This window comes from Pelophylax lessonae (assembly GCF_965119305.1).
Source record: "Pelophylax lessonae genome assembly, chromosome: 5".
Lineage (NCBI taxonomy): Eukaryota > Metazoa > Chordata > Amphibia > Anura > Ranidae > Pelophylax > Pelophylax lessonae.
Window position 1 is genome coordinate 491,455,647 of NC_138772.1, and position 15,782 is coordinate 491,471,428.

A 15,782-nucleotide genomic window follows, 5' to 3' on the forward strand; every position below is an offset into this window, starting at 1 on the left:
CACTGGGTTATTTATTTTTTCGTAAACAAAAAAAAATAAAAAAAGGACCGAAAATTTAAAATAACAGAAAAAAAAAAAATGTTGTAAATAAGTAATTCTGCGCTTATGAGGCAGCACTGATGAGGTGCCACTGATAAGCATTGACTGGTAGCACTGATGGGCAAAGATTGGCAGCACTGTTATGGGCGATCCCCGCTGAGCAAAACGGACTACATCGGGCGCACCGCCCGTGTGAAAGGAGCCTTAAAAGGACATACACAAGCTCACACAAAATGTCCTTTAAGAATAAGAACGGCTTTACATTAACATGTGTGCTGATAACTTTCTATACAAAAGTCATATAGTACATATATATGTATTTTTTGAAAGTGCAAAAGGTGTGCAGGAGCGTATGGCAACCAATCACAAATCTACTGTCAGTCTATGCACTCCTATCCAGTAGGGAAATAATTCTGATCTTCCCCACTTTGCTAAAAAACAAAAAAAACAAAAAAAAAAAAAAAAAAAAAAACAAACAGGAAATTAAATTGAAAAATATTCTATTACGAATTATTTTATAGGAACAACAACGTTTATCACGAGCAGGTGGCGCCATGACACCTCCTGCATGTAAACACCCAAAAACCCAAATCAGCAGGCCCATTTATAATCCCAATCCATACATTAGACAAGAAAGCTCATTATCTTCTACGCCTCACAATCCTAAATTCAGTGTGATGTATTATATCCAATGGGGAAGCGCTTCCTTTAAACCTCATTAAAAGTAGTTAAAAATAATGATAATGACATGTGGTTTAATGATAATTTATAAATCATAAAAAACGCTCTGTGAAAACTCATATTAATATGAATCATATAAGCTAAATACAAATATAAATCAGGTATAATGTGATCCACATAAATCTGAAGATCTATCAAATCTTGATCTATGTGCAAATCCCAAATTCGTAAAAAAAAAAAGTCCAAACATATATTCTAAATTTAGTGTTACATACACCATCCAATCTATACAATCGGTGATATACAGTGCCTTGCGAAAGTATTCGGCCCCCTTAAACTTTGCAACCTTTTGCCACATTTCAGGCTTCAAACAAAGATATAAAACAATTTTTTTGTGAAGAATCAACAACAAGTGGGACACAATCATGAAGTGGAACGAAATTTATTGGATATTTCTAACTTTAACAAATAAAAAACTGAAAAATTGGGCGTGCAAAATTATTCAGCCCCCTTAAGTTAATACTTTGTAGCGCCAACTTTTGCTGCGATTACAGCTGTAAGTCGCTTGGGGTATGTCTCTATCAGTTTTGCAAATCAAGAGACTGAAATTTTTGCCCATTCCTCCTTGCAAAACAGCTTGAGCTCAGTGAGGTTGGATGGAGAGCGTTTGTGAACAGCAGTTTTCAGTTCTTTCCACAGATTCTCGATTGGATTCAGGTCTGGACTTTGACTTGGCCAGTCTAACACCTGGATATGTTTATTTGTGAACCATTCCATTGTAGATTTTGCTTTATGTTTTGGATCATTGTCTTGTTGGAAGACAAATCTCCGTCCCAGTCTCAGGTCTTTTGCAGACTCAATCAGGTCTTCTTCCATTTCAATATTATCTCTTGCACAGTGCTCCTTGGGATGTTTAAAGCTTGGGAAATCTTTTTCTATCCAAATCCGGCTTTAAACTTCTCCACAACAGTATCTCGGACCTGCCTGGTGTGTTCCTTGTTCTTCATGATGCTCTCTGCGCTTTAAACGGACCTCTGAGACTATCACAGTGCAGGTGCATTTATACGGAGACTTGATTACACACAGGTGGATTCTATTTATCATCATTAGTCATTTAGGTCAACATTGGATCATTCAGAGATCCTCACTGAACTTCTGGAGAGAATTTGCTGCACTGAAAATAAAGGGGCTGAATAATTTTGCACGCCCAATTTTTCAGTTTTTTATTTGTCAAAGTTTGAAATATCCAATAAATTTCGTTCCACTTCCTGATTGTGTCCCACTTGTTGTTGATTCTTCACAAAAAATTACAGTTTTATATCTTTATGTTTGAAGCCTGAAATGTGGCAAAAGGTTGCAAAGTTCAAGGGGGCCAAATACTTTCGCAAGGCACTGTGTGTGTGTATATATATATAGCAGTGTATGTAACACTAAATTTTGAATATATGTTTGGACTTTTTTTCTTTTTTTTACGAATTTGGGATTTGCACATTGATCAAGATTGGATAGGACTTTATAAATTATATTTATGTGGATCACATACCTGATTTACAGTGGGTACGGAAAGTATTCAGACCCCCTTAAATTTTTCACTCTTTGTTATATTGCAGCCATTTGCTAAAATCATTTAAGTTCATTCTTCTTCCTCATGAATGTACACATAGCACCCCATACTGACAGAAAAACACAGAATTGTTGACATTGTTGCAGATTTATTAAAAAAGAAAAACTGAAATATCACATGGTCCTAAGTATTCAGACCCTTTGCTGTGACACTCATATATTTAACTCAGGTGCTTTCCATTTCTTCTGATCATCCTTGAGATGGTTCTACACCTTCATTTGAGTCCAGCTGTGTTTGATTATACTGATTGGACTTGATTAGGAAAGCCACACACCTGTCTATATAAGACCTTCCAGATCACAATGCATGTCAGAGCAAATGAGAATCATGAGGTCAAAGGAGCTGCCTGAAGAGCTCAGAGACAGAATTGTGGCAAGGCACAGATCTGGCCAAGGTTACAAAAAGATTTCTGCTGCACTTAAGGTTCCTAAGAGCACAGTGGCCTCCATAATCCTCAAATGGAAGACGTTTGGGACGACCAGAACCCTTCCTAGAGCTGGCCGTCCGGCCAAACTGAGCTATCGGGGGAGAAGAGCCTTGGTGAGAGAGGTAAAGAAGAACCCAAAGATCACTGTGGCAGAGCTCCAGAGATGCAGTCAGGAGATGGGAGAAAGTTGTAGAAAGTCAACCATCACTGCAGCCCTCCACCAGTCGGGGCTTTACGGCAGAGTGGCCCGACGGAAGCCTCTCCTCAGTGTAAGACACATGAAAGCCCGCATGGAGTTTGCTAAAAAACACCTGAAGGTCTCCAAGATGGTGAGAAATAAGATTCTCTGGTCTGATGAGACCAAAATAGAACTTTTTGGCCTTAATTCTAAGCGGTAAGTGTGGAGAAAACCAGGCACTGCTCATCACCTGTCCAATACAGTCCCAACAGTGAAGCATGGTGGTGGCAGCATCATGCTGTGGGGGTGTTTTTCAGCTGCAGGGGCAGGACGACTGGTTGCAATCGAGGGAAAGATGAATGCGGCCAAGTACAGGGATATCCTGGACAAAAACCTTCTCCAGAGTGCTCTGGACCTCAGACTGGGCCGAAGGTTTACCTTCCAACAAGACAATGACCCTAAGCACACAGCTAAAATAACGAAGGAGTGGCTTCACAACAACTCCGTGACTGTTCTTGAATGGCCCAGCCAGAGCCCTGACTTAAACCCAATTGAGCATCTCTGGAGAGACCTAAAAATGGCTGTCCACCGACGTTTACCATCCAACCTGACAGAACTGGAGAGGATCTGCAAGGAGGAATGGCAGAGGATCCCCAAATCCAGGTGTGAAAGACTTGTTGCATCTTTCCCAAAAAGACTCCTAGCTGTATTAGATCAAAAGGGGGCTTCTACTAAATACTGAGCAAAGGGTCTGAATACTTAGGACCATGTGATATTTCAGTTTTTCTTTTTTAATAAATCTGCAAAAATGTCAACAATTCTGTGTTTTTCTGTCAGTATGGGGTGCTATGTGTACATTCATGAGGAAGAAGAATGAACTTAAATGATTTTAGCAAATGGCTGCAATATAACAAAGAGTGAAAAATTTAAGGGGGTCTGAATACTTTCCGTACCCACTGTATATTTGTATTTAGCTTATATGATTATGATTGACTTAATCGTATTATTATTATTATGAGTGGTCACAGAGTTTTTTTATATTATGTAAAAAAATCACTATTTAAAAAAGGAGAAGTATAGCCAAAGCCAATTTGGCTGTACATCTCCAATAGATCATGAGTGCAATTTGTTTTGCACTCCTGTGACCCATTTTCAGCAGAGAGCGGCTGAAGTCACAGATGTCGGTCCAGGCACCGCGGCATCATAACAATGGAAGTCGGGATCCGCCAGGTGCCTGGACAGACACCCCGCTCAGCCTCTTGAGCGAGCCGGCCGCTCCCTGTCCCTCCCCAGCCCAGCGCTCCAATGAGCGAGGAGGGGGCAGAGCTGACAGTCTGCAGTGCTCTGCTCGGGGAGGTGTCAGAACTGAGCGATCGGCGGTGTTCAATCGCTCTGTTCTCAGTGTAGAGGTGCCAGGGGACAGATGCTGCATCCACCTAGGCAAGTATAAATGGGGAGAAACATTAAAAGCCATACTTCTCTTTTAAAGTACTATTATTAAGGTTTACACTAGAGGAAGTGCTTCACCATTGGATAGAATATATTGCATTTAACAGGGCGGTAATAACGTTGTAGGTGGTAACTATTTTTTTGTTTTTATATAGTGGCGTTAAGTAGAGTAGCGCAGGGTACTTCTATTTATCTAAATTCAGTGTGGATTCCCTCAGAGGGAAAACATTTAACCCAGTACTTTTTATTAAAGAGATGCATGGCCGTTCTTAAAGCAGACCTCTGAAATCGGTTATACCCCATGAGCTATGGATGGCCATCTTGATAAAATAGACAAGGTGGTACAGACACCTAAACATGTCAGGGATCAGAGGGAGACTATCTTGCATGCTACACAAACCAAACTCATTTATGCACTGTTGCGTTTATATAATTTAACCCCTCCTCCACTGCAGTCTACATACAGATCTTTCATTTACATCAGAGATCTTTTAAGGACACTGGTCATGAGAAAAATAAATTAGTCGTCTACTGCTCATTTTTCAGAGAATGCCATTTGCCTGGCTCTCTACATCCCTGACCTGTAACAAGCATACAGAGAAGTGGGATGTCAGAATTAGTGATTGATATCGGTTTTTTGTTGCCGATACCGATATTTTGGCCAATGCATATTGGTATCGGCCGATATTTTCATACAAAAAAAAATTTTTTTTTATATGACAGGTACTCTTGTGGAAGTATCTGGGGGTCTAAAAGACCCCAAACCCCTCCTCTGCACTTAAAAGCATCCAAAACGCCAAGTTTGGCTGTTTTGAATGCTGTCATTGCTTTTTAATCTGGCGCCAGACAGTACCCGGAAGTGATGTCACTCATGACATCACTTCCAGGTTTTTGCATGGAGACCCGTTCAGAGCCTTTGTGCAGGCTGGTTGCCCGGGTCTCCCGGTGGGACGGGAGACCCGGGCAAGCCGTGGAAGGCAGCAGGAGGGGGAGGGACGTCCCTTCCCGCTCCTTGTAATGACAGCCGAGCAGCTTCTCAGCCGCATCAGTTGTCATTACAAGACAGCCGACCGTAAGCTATGGACGGAGGTACCGGGGTGATGCCTTAAGCTGCAGGCATCACTCCAGTACAAGCACTTTCCCAAAATATCGGCAATATCGGTCACCTTGGTGGCCAATTCCAATGTATCGGGGGAAAGTGCATATCGGCCCTCGAAATATCGGAATTTTTGTAAAATCTTACCTGTAAAATTCCTTTCTCCCCTCCGACAGTCGCCGCCCACTTCATATTCATCACCAATGGGTTATGTCCTCTATTCCGTAGGAGTAGCTAGGCAATAGAATATGTTAGTACAAAGACTTTTAACATATCCCACCCCCAGGGGGTGGTCCCCTCAGTACATAACCCTCCACTTCCTGTATCCAACTCAGTTTCAGTGGAATAGCAGTAGAGAGTACATCAAAACCCCAAAAGAGGGGCGGGGGCGGCGACTGTCGGAGGACTCGGAGAAAGGAATTTTACAGGCAAGATTTTACAAAAATTCCGTTTTCTCTTACGTCCTCCGACAGTCGCCGCCCACTTCATATTCATCACCAATGGGGATGTCCCAAAGCAGTGTAAACATGAGGGGTGGGAAGAACGCAGCCGCGCCCAAGGCAACGCCGTCTCCCCATCAGAGAAAAGAACCTTACCAAAGGAAGGAAACCAGTTGGGCATAAGAACAAAACACTCGCTCAACAGGAGCAAGAAAACCCAGGGAAAAAACAAATATCCCAAAAAGCCAAAGAACCCGTAACAAGGGCTCTAGGGAACTGCCGCACTAAGAACCTTGCGGCCAAAGGAAGCATCAGCCGATGCCTGAACATCTACTCTGTAGAATATCGTGAAAGTGTGTACGGTCGACCAAGTCGCCGCCTTACACACCTGGGCCACAGAGGCCCCATGACGACAGGCCCAAGACGTACTCAGAGATCTTGTAGAGTGCGCCTTCACAGGTACAGGGGGAAATTTCCCCATCAAAGCATAGGCCTGATCAATGGTCTGTCTGATCCATTTGGCGATTGTAGAAGCCGACGCCGCCATGCCCTTCCGAGGACCTTCTGGAAGGACAAACAAGGCATCCGACTTGCGAAAAGACTCAGTCGATTTGAGATAGACTCTAATCGCCCGGACAACATCCAAGGAGTGAAGCAACACCTCCGTCGGATGCTTCGGCTTCGCGCAAAGCGAAGGTAGGACAAAGTCCTCATTGAGATGAAAGTCCGAAACCCTTTTTGGAAGAAAAGAAGGGTTAGGTCGCAAGACCACCTTGTCCAAATGCACAACCAGATACGGAGACTTGCAGGACAAGGCTGCCAGCCCCGACACTCGACGAGCCGAGGTGATAGCCACCAAAAAGGCGACCTTCGTGGATAACAAAGACAGCAAGATCTCCCTGATCCTTTCAAAAGGAGCACGCTGCAATACTGATAGAACTAGATTCAAGTCCCAAGGGGGAAGAGGGTCCCTCCTAGGAGGGATCAGATGACGTACCCCCTGCACAAAAGCGCTAACCAAAGAATCAGATGCCACAGGCCGTTGAAAAAGAACGGCCAAAGCAGACACCTGACCCTTGATCGTGGCCAGCGCCAGACGCTGGTCAACACCCGTCTGAAGGAAGGGCAACACCCTAGACACCGAATAAGTGTCAGGAGAGAAACCCCTGGATTCGCACCAGGCAAAATACGCCTTCCAAGTACGGTAATAAACCTTCCCCGAGGAAGACTTCCTCGCATTTATTAAGGCGTGAATGACCTCAGGGGAAAGACCCCTGTTCTTCAGGACCTCGGTTTCAACAGCCAGGCTGTCAAAGCCAGCGACTGTAAAGCAGGATGGAAGATCGGTCCTTGCGACAGAAGATCTTCTCGAAGAGGCAGATGCCACGGGGCGCCGATTGCCAGATTTACGAGGTCTGCGTACCAGGACCGGCGAGGCCAGTCCGGTGCCACAAGAATCACCGTGGTCGGTTCCGCGAAGGAACCTGGACAGCAATTGAATCGGTGGGAACGCATACATCAGTTAGTACTGATGCCACGGGGCAACCAACGCGTCCGACGCGTCTGCCCGAGGATCGCGCGTCCTTGCCACGAACCGTGGTACTTTGTTGTTCAGACGAGACGCGAACAGGTCTACCTCCGGAAGACCCCACCTCGCGCACAACATCTGGAAGACAGCCGGGTGAAGGGACCATTCCCCCTGGTCCAGGGTCTGGCGGCTCAGATAATCCGCCTGCCAAATTTCCACCCCCGGAATGTGAACTGCCGATATTGCCGGGACATGCGTCTCGGCCCAAGACAGAATCGCGGCCACTTCTCGAGCCGCCCGGGCACTCCTGGTGCCCCCTTGGTGATTGATGTAAGCCACCGCCGTGGCATTGTCCGTCTGCACCCGAACCGGGTAGCCGTGAAGATTGTCCGTCCAACGACGAAGACAGAGGAGTATCGCTCGCAGTTCCAGAACGTTGATCGGAAGGGAGGATTCCTCCGTCGACCAAACACCCTGGGCGGACAGAACGCCCAGAACACCACCCCAGCCCGACAGGCTGGCGTCCGTGGTGATCACCGTCTACGAAAGGGGACGAAAAGACTTACCCCCCGATACTGAGGGGGATTGAAGCCACCACAGAAGATCCCTTCTGGTCTGAGAACTCAATGACATCTGGAGATCCAGAGACTGCGGACGCCCGTCCCACTTGGACAATATCTCCGCTTGGAGATCCCGTGTGTGAAACTGGGCGAAGGGAATCGCCTCGAAAGCCGAGACCATCAATCCCAGACACCGCATGCACGTCCGAATGGACGAAGATGGAACGTCCCTGAGGGACCTGACTGCCTCCTGAAGAGCTGCGAGTTTTTCTTCCGGCAGGAAGACCTTCGCGTGGACAGAGTCCAGAATCATACCCAGGTAAGAAATCCGAACCGATGGGCACAATGTCGACTTTGGAAAATTGATCGTCCAACCAAACTCCTGCAGAGTCTGCAACGTGACGGACAGATCCTTCTCCAGACTCTGGCTGGTCGCAGACCGAACCAGAATATCGTCCAGATACCCCAGAACCGAAATGCCCTGGGCCCTCAACAAAGCCAGAACCGGTGCCAGCACTTTGGTGAACACCCTCGGAGCCGAGGCGAGACCAAAAGGCAACGCCACAAATTGGTAATGATCTTCCGCTATGGCGAATCGAAGGTACCTCTGGTGACCCTCGAAAATCGGGATGTGAAGATACGCATCCTTCAAGTCGATGGAAGCCATGAACTCCCCCGGAACCAGGGCAGCCACCACCGACCGCAGGGATTCCATGCGGAACTTGCGCACCCGCACAAAGCGGTTCAGCGCCTTCAAGTCCAGAATCGGACGCACCTTGCCCTCCTTCCTGGGCACGGTGAGCAGATTGGTATAGAACCCTCAAAATCTGTCCCGATGAGGCACCGGGACCACCACTCCCTGAGCCCTCAGGTCCTGCACCGCTAGATGCAGGTCCAGCAAACGCTCCGGGGATAACAGAAGACTTGAGGGAAAAAATCTGCTCTCCTGCTGAGAGAGAAACTCGATCTAGTAGCCAGATCGAACGATTTCCTGTGAAGTGGGTGAGGGCGCCCCTTCAGGCCGCACTGTTGTGGGCCGCAGAACCGGATTGGCCGGACTTTTGCTTACCTGCCCACGGCTTCTTGCGGGAGCCTTGACCCTTGGACGGCTTGCCCCAAAGTGTGACCGAAAGGCACGAAAGGACCCCTGAGGGGGCCGAAAGAAAGCATTCTGTTTTCCAGGAGCCGTCTTAGTCTTGTGGGATTGAGGTAAGAGCGTGCTCTTACCCCCCTTGACCCCTTTAATTAGGGCATCCAGGGATTCGCCAAAAAGGCGAGAACCATCAAAAGGCAGATTGGCCAAGGTCTTACGTGAAGATTGATCCACAGACCAACACTTCAACCAAACCAGGCGGCGAGATAACACCGCCACACTGTGTACACGTGCAGCCAATGGAACCATATCCAGGTCCGCATCACACAAATACATGACACCCTGGTGGATTTGATCCACCATATCCAAAGTCGCCTGGGGGGCAGAATCAGCCACCAGGACACGCCTAAGCACCTGCGTCCAGCTCGCGACCGCCTGGGCCGCCATAAGTGAAGCAAATAAAGCTTTCAACATAGAACCCATAATAGAATAGGTACGACGGGCAAGGGACTCCATCCTCTTGTCCGTGGCATCCCGGAACACCGGGGTGTCTTCAGCAGGAATCGCAGTGGACTTGTTCAAAACTGCTAACGCATGGTCCACCGGAGGCGGGACACACCAACGCCCATCAGTAGCGGGCGTAAAAGGATAGCGCAGCTTAAACCTACTTGGTACAGCAAAAGGTTTGCGTATATTACGCCATCGTTCTTTCACAGCGCGCTGAAAATCATCAGTGCATGGAAACATCTGCGATGATTTGCGCCTTTTCTGCGTCCCATAAGCCGCCAAGGCAGCTGGAGGACATGTTTCCTCCTCCAAACGCAGAGTTTGCTTGATAGAAGCAACCAATTCATCCATGAGTGCAAGCTCTTCAGACGAGCCAGGGGGAGAATTATCAACCCCCTCTACCTCAGCCTCCATTTCTGACCCTATAAGGTCCAGGGAGGAACGAGACCCCGATAAGGAGATCTCTGCCACAGCAGCCCCAGTACCATCACCCTCTGAATCAGAGGAAATTGAAACTCTGGGCCTTTTAGAGGATTGAGCAGCCACCAGCATTTGCACCTGAGTCGCAAGGCTAGCCACAATCGCAGCCAAATCCCCCCCGGGGGGGGGAAACCGCAGTCCCCCTGGCTTCCCACTAAATTGGCAGGAAACTAGCATTCCTGAGAATCCTTGCCCCTGTAGTAGCAAAAATAAATGGGTGACCGCCCCTTTAAGAGAGCGCTGCGATCGTAGCCCACTCACACTAAGCACCCCACACAAGGGACCCCCACAGGGACAAGTATACCAAGGCAGGATACAGGGAATAGAGAGAAATGAACCTGGAGAGATTGGTGCTGCTGCTGCTGCCTGCGGTGCTCCTGAAGGAAAGTAAGTGCTGGCATACAGGGCGCTCTATTAAAGCCTATGGAGGCTACAAGAAAATGGCCGCCATGTATGTAAAACATGCGGCCGGAGCGATCGCAGCCAAAATGGCGCCGTTTTGGCGCCGAAACCGCCGCTCCCACACCCCATGAGGGTGAAGTAAAACACACCATCTGCCCAAAAAAGGAACATGGTAAACCGCCGCAGCGGCGCTGTAATGTGCCCCAAGCATGAGAAACTCAAGCCCCACAGCACACAGCCGTTCACACAGACAGAAAACTGACACAGAGTGCAGCCAGCCCCCCCTCCTGCAGCCCACAGCATGCAATGTGAGAGATAGGGAAAACGTAATAGTGTGAACACAGGGCAAGGTACACAGTCCCAGACTGACACCCCCCAGACAGACAGGTCCCCACATAAATGCACTTACCTCTTACATGGCGTGGGGGACCCGCACAGGCGAACAAACCGCTGCACATGAGGCAGGGAGAGTCGCATCCAGGACGCAGCAGAAGGTGGGTTGAGAAACCGCACAGCGTCCAGTGAGGTAGCCACCTCACCTAGCATCCCTGCACAGAACAGGGATGGGTCGTTCAGATAACTCAGGAGCGATACCTGACTGAACGCTCGATGGCGGGCTGAGAAACCACTGACCCACAGCCTGCTACCAGGGGGGTCAGCCCGAGACGCAGCCCGCATGATCCTCTTCTTCCGAAGAACTAACTAACGCTGGTAAAATAACAGCTAACAAGAAAGAGAGAAAAAAAACTCAAATAAAATCCAAAGAAAGGAAAGAGAGCTGAGACAAGGTGCCCCAGCACAGAAACTTCCAGCTACTCCTGACAGCTAGACAAATGAAACTGAGTTGGATACAGGAAGTGGAGGGTTATGTACTGAGGGGACCACCCCCTGGGGGTGGGATATGTTAAAAGTCTTTGTACTAACATATTCTATTGCCTAGCTACTCCTACGGAATAGAGGACATAACCCATTGGTGATGAATATGAAGTGGGCGGCGACTGTCGGAGGACGTAAGAGAAATCGGCTTTGCCCATAATCGGTCGATCTCTAGTCAGAATATATGTTGCAGATCAGTGTCAAAGGGGTGATTTACTAAAACTGGAGAGCGTGAAATCTGGTGCAGCTGTGCATAGAAACCAATCAGCTTCAAGGATTAATGCCTAGTACACACGATCAGATAATCGGACGACCTAATGTTCGCTACTAATTCGATACTAGTTCGATACTAATATCGAATTCAACAATGTACTAAGCGTATGATTTTTTTTTTCATACGATTCTGGAAAAGCTTCCTGGTTGCGTAGCTACGTATCGGATAGTGCAAAACAAAAACAATGGCAGTTAGGCTTTTTCCTGGTTATTTTCGTGTTTCTGATCATGCGCGGTTCTTTGTCTATCGATTTTTAGCGGACGCATACTGTGCTGATTAAACGATTGTCATTCGCTAAGCTATTGCACAACAAAAGTTTTTGTGTTTGTCCCTTTGGATTTTGTTGGGCGGAATGTTGTGATCGGCTGTCGAAAGCTGTGTACTAACAATCAGATTTTTTTTGTATCATTTTCTGATCGTGTGTATGAGTAATTATTGTCAAAACTTAGTTGAACAAGCTGAAGCTAGAAACCAATTGGCTACCATGCACAGCTGTACCAGATTTTGCATTCTCCAGTTTTAGTAAATCAACCCCAAAGTATCAAAGCCATTGGGTCAAATATTACAGCTAGGGAAGCAGGTTTTCCATAAAGAGAATGAACAATGGCATCACTTTTCTTTCATGACAGGCTTCCATTAGCAGGTTAAAACACCCAGATCTGAGTCAGTTAAGCCATTTTCCTATAATGGATTGTTTTTTTAGCAGAAAAAGAGAAAAAAAAGAAAAAAAGAAAAAAAGAAAAAAAAAAAAAAAAAAGAAAAAAAAGTTTGTGAGACCTGAATTAGTAACCAAGTAACGATCTTCTTCCCTCCACACTTCTATTCCACGGAGCCCAGGAACAATTTTCATTTTATGGAATCGCTGAATGTGAATGCCTTCTCATCAGCCGACTAATGCAAGGCTTACGTAGGAAGTGAAATTAGGCAGACGATTTAGCTAAGTGAAATCTGCTCAGAGGCAGGCAGATGTCACTTTAATCTATTCGGAATATTTTCAGAGTTCAGCTGCTCCATTTCCCGCAGTGCATGCGGCAGAAAACTCCACAGCCAAAATGTGTGGCGGTAGCTTACATCATCATCGTTATTTTTTCTGGGACGGCGGGCTGGCACCGCGCTTACAGATCCGCCTCTGTCCTTTACACACAGACTGCATGATGTGGATGCAATAAGGAATTTAGTAATGAGACACTGGCATTAACCTCTTCATGATTGCTCTAAAGCGGAATGACGGCTACAGTGGAGGTCGAAAAATTTCCGGGAGGGCGTCATGACGTCCTCCTGTGATTGCGCCTCTCCCGCATTCCCTGCAGCGCACATCCGCAGGCATCTGTGATTGCAGTGTGTTTGAGACACAGCTGATCAAAGATCATGGTAAAGAGCCAATCACAGCACCTCTATACCATCTGATCAGCTGTGTCCAAGCAGAAAACAGGATTTGCCGGTTATCGGCATTCCTCTCCTCATGCTGACAGCGCGTGAGGAGAGGAGAGCCGATAACAGCAAATCCACACAGGGCACTGATGATCAGTACCCACCAGTGCTGCCAATCAGTGCCGCCCCATCAACGCAAATCAGTGAAGGAAAAAAATTACTTATTTACAAAATTTTAGAAGGGAATCTAAGAAAAAACTTTTTTTTCCCAACAGTTTTGGTCTTTTTTTTTTTTGTTTGTTTCGCAAAAAATAAAAAACCCAGTGGCGATTAAATACCACCAATCTGTCTCACAAATATGATAACATTTCATATGGGTACAGTGTTTTATGACCATGTAGTTGTCATTCAAAGTGCAACAGCACTGCAAGCTGAAAATTGGCCTGGGCAGGAAGGGGGTGAAAGTGTCCAGTAGGCCAGTGGTAAATCCGCAACAGGTCTTAAAGCTGAACTCCGCGCACAAAAACATTTAAATGGTCAAGATATAAATCTACCTACTTTTTTTTTTGTGGACCAAAAGTCTATAAACAGATATTACCTTGTAAAAGTAGTGGTGACATCAGAGGGCCTTGCTCGTTAGAGCTTACAATTAAGAAAATATTTATATTAAAACAAAAGACTTACCGACTGGGAGTCCTGAAAGATGAACATTTTCAGAGTGCTCACCAAAGACGCCATTTTCTAAAAAAAAAAAAAAATTAATTCCTCAATACAATGAAAAGATCCTCCATAGTCACATCCTTCTTTCTAAAGCAGTGATACTAGTTCTTGTATAAATGCTTCCATCACTGCCTAAATTATGCATTTTTCAATTACTTTGCGGTTATTCTTAAAATTATTGTAATTTTTTTTTTTTTAAATAACAAAAACATGTTATACCTACCTGCTCTGTGTAGTAGTTTTTCACAGAGCAGCCCCGATCCTCTTCTGGCATCCCTGTCTTCTCTCCTGTCCACTTTCTATGGGGGCACTCATGCGGGCCTGACCCCGAACCATGCTGCCTGCATCTATAGACACAGACAGGGCTGCTTGGCCCGGCCACCAGCTTCCTCGTCCCTGAATTGTATTGACAGCAACAGAAGTCAATGGCTCCTGCTGCTATCAATCTGGAGGGGAGGGAGCTCTCGAGCACAGTGCTTGACCAATATCAGGATGAGGAAAGTATAAAGTGGGGCTGAGAGGGATCATATGGCACAGAAGGTTCTTTACCCTAATGCAGAAAATGCATTAAAAAGGTTAAAAAAAAAAAAAAAAAAAAAACGATAGATATAACCAGCATGAGATATAACCAACCATGTTCAATGGTATAATGCAGACCAAGAGGGGCCTAATACGAGAAGTTCATTGTTGGGGTAAACACACTTAGAACACATTGGCCCTTCCCTTTCTGTATATGAATGATGGTACTGCAATTATTTTAATTAAAAACACACAAATATGTAGTACAGTACCCTTTTTTCCCCTAATATACAGCTCTCACGTGACCCAGCTCTTTCCCAGCCTTTCTGCAGGGCAAACAGTGGCAGGAGGAGCTTCTAGTCCTCTGCTGCTGGTCACATGTTCAAAATTAAAAGAAAAAAACAAACAGCCTTTGGGATACAGAGTAATAAAAATGAGATCAATAAACTGTTCAAATGGTCATACAAATATATATTTGAAATTAAATCTCTACTATGCAATAACATGGTGTGGGCAGGTTTCTGCCAGTCCCAGGATGTATCATGCCCCTCAAGCTGTCTTAGATTAACAGGGAGGTGAAGCCTTCAATAATCTACATGTAAGATCCCAGCCCATTGTGTTTAGCTGGTTAGTGGGCATGAAGGAGGAGGGAGGGAGGGGGCTGTCATTTACCACTGTGTGACTCTAGTCACATGGGCTGCTCAGATGTGATAGGGAGGAAATGCTCAACATAGAAACTCACTGAAAACTGAGCATGTGCACTAACTGCTCTGCAAGATCCCCAACTGCAGTGGGGACATGGACAGTTGGGGGGGGGGGGGCGGCGTAGGATAGAGAGCAGCAGGAGGATCAACCAGGTTTTTTGCAGAATACAGAAAACAAATTTTCATAGTGCCTGATTATGAACATAATGTAATACACCATTTAATGATAGTCTTTAATGACACTAAGGCTAGCCATACATTATACAATTTTCTTTCAATTTTCTTTAGATTTAGCTTTAACTATGTAATACAAAGGCCTGTCTAATTGGATACAATTGAAAGTGTTGTTTTGACCTCCTATTATATGGTTTTTGGTAAATCCAACAGAAAATTGTACAAGAAAATTGAACATGTATGGCCGCTGGCCATACATGGTCAATTTTCTGTTAGATTTACCAAAAAACATATAATAGGAGGTCAAAACTAAGCAACACGTTCAATTGTATCCAATTAGGCAGGTCTTTGTATTACATAGTTGAAGGCAAATTTAAAGAAAATTGTAAAATGTATGGCCAGCTTAAGACTTCATGCACATGGTCGTACAGCTTGCAGCCACTCTCCAGGACTCACAGCTGCCACATACAGCGGCCCACCGAGATGCATTAGCAGATGCAGCTAAACAGGATTATGCGCTGGGAGTTGTGGAAGACACCGGCAGTGCTTTACATATTAGCATAGTTTTTGCTAAAGAGAATTTAGCTTATGCTTCCAAATGGGTCACCTATTTTCATGATAAATATCTCCCTTGTGTTGT

The 15,782-nt window shown here is 45.8% G+C and overlaps 1 protein-coding gene across 1 annotated transcript in view; it reads right to left on the reverse strand.

Moving 5' to 3' along the window:
* Window positions 1-15,782, reverse strand: part of LRP12 (LDL receptor related protein 12) — an 85,839-nt gene that overhangs the window by 23,032 nt on the left and 47,025 nt on the right. Inside the window, exon 3 of the mRNA XM_082258535.1 lies at window positions 13,710-13,766. Within this exon, the coding sequence (XP_082114661.1) occupies window positions 13,710-13,766 (57 nt within the window). The remainder of the gene's footprint in view (window positions 1-13,709; window positions 13,767-15,782) is intronic.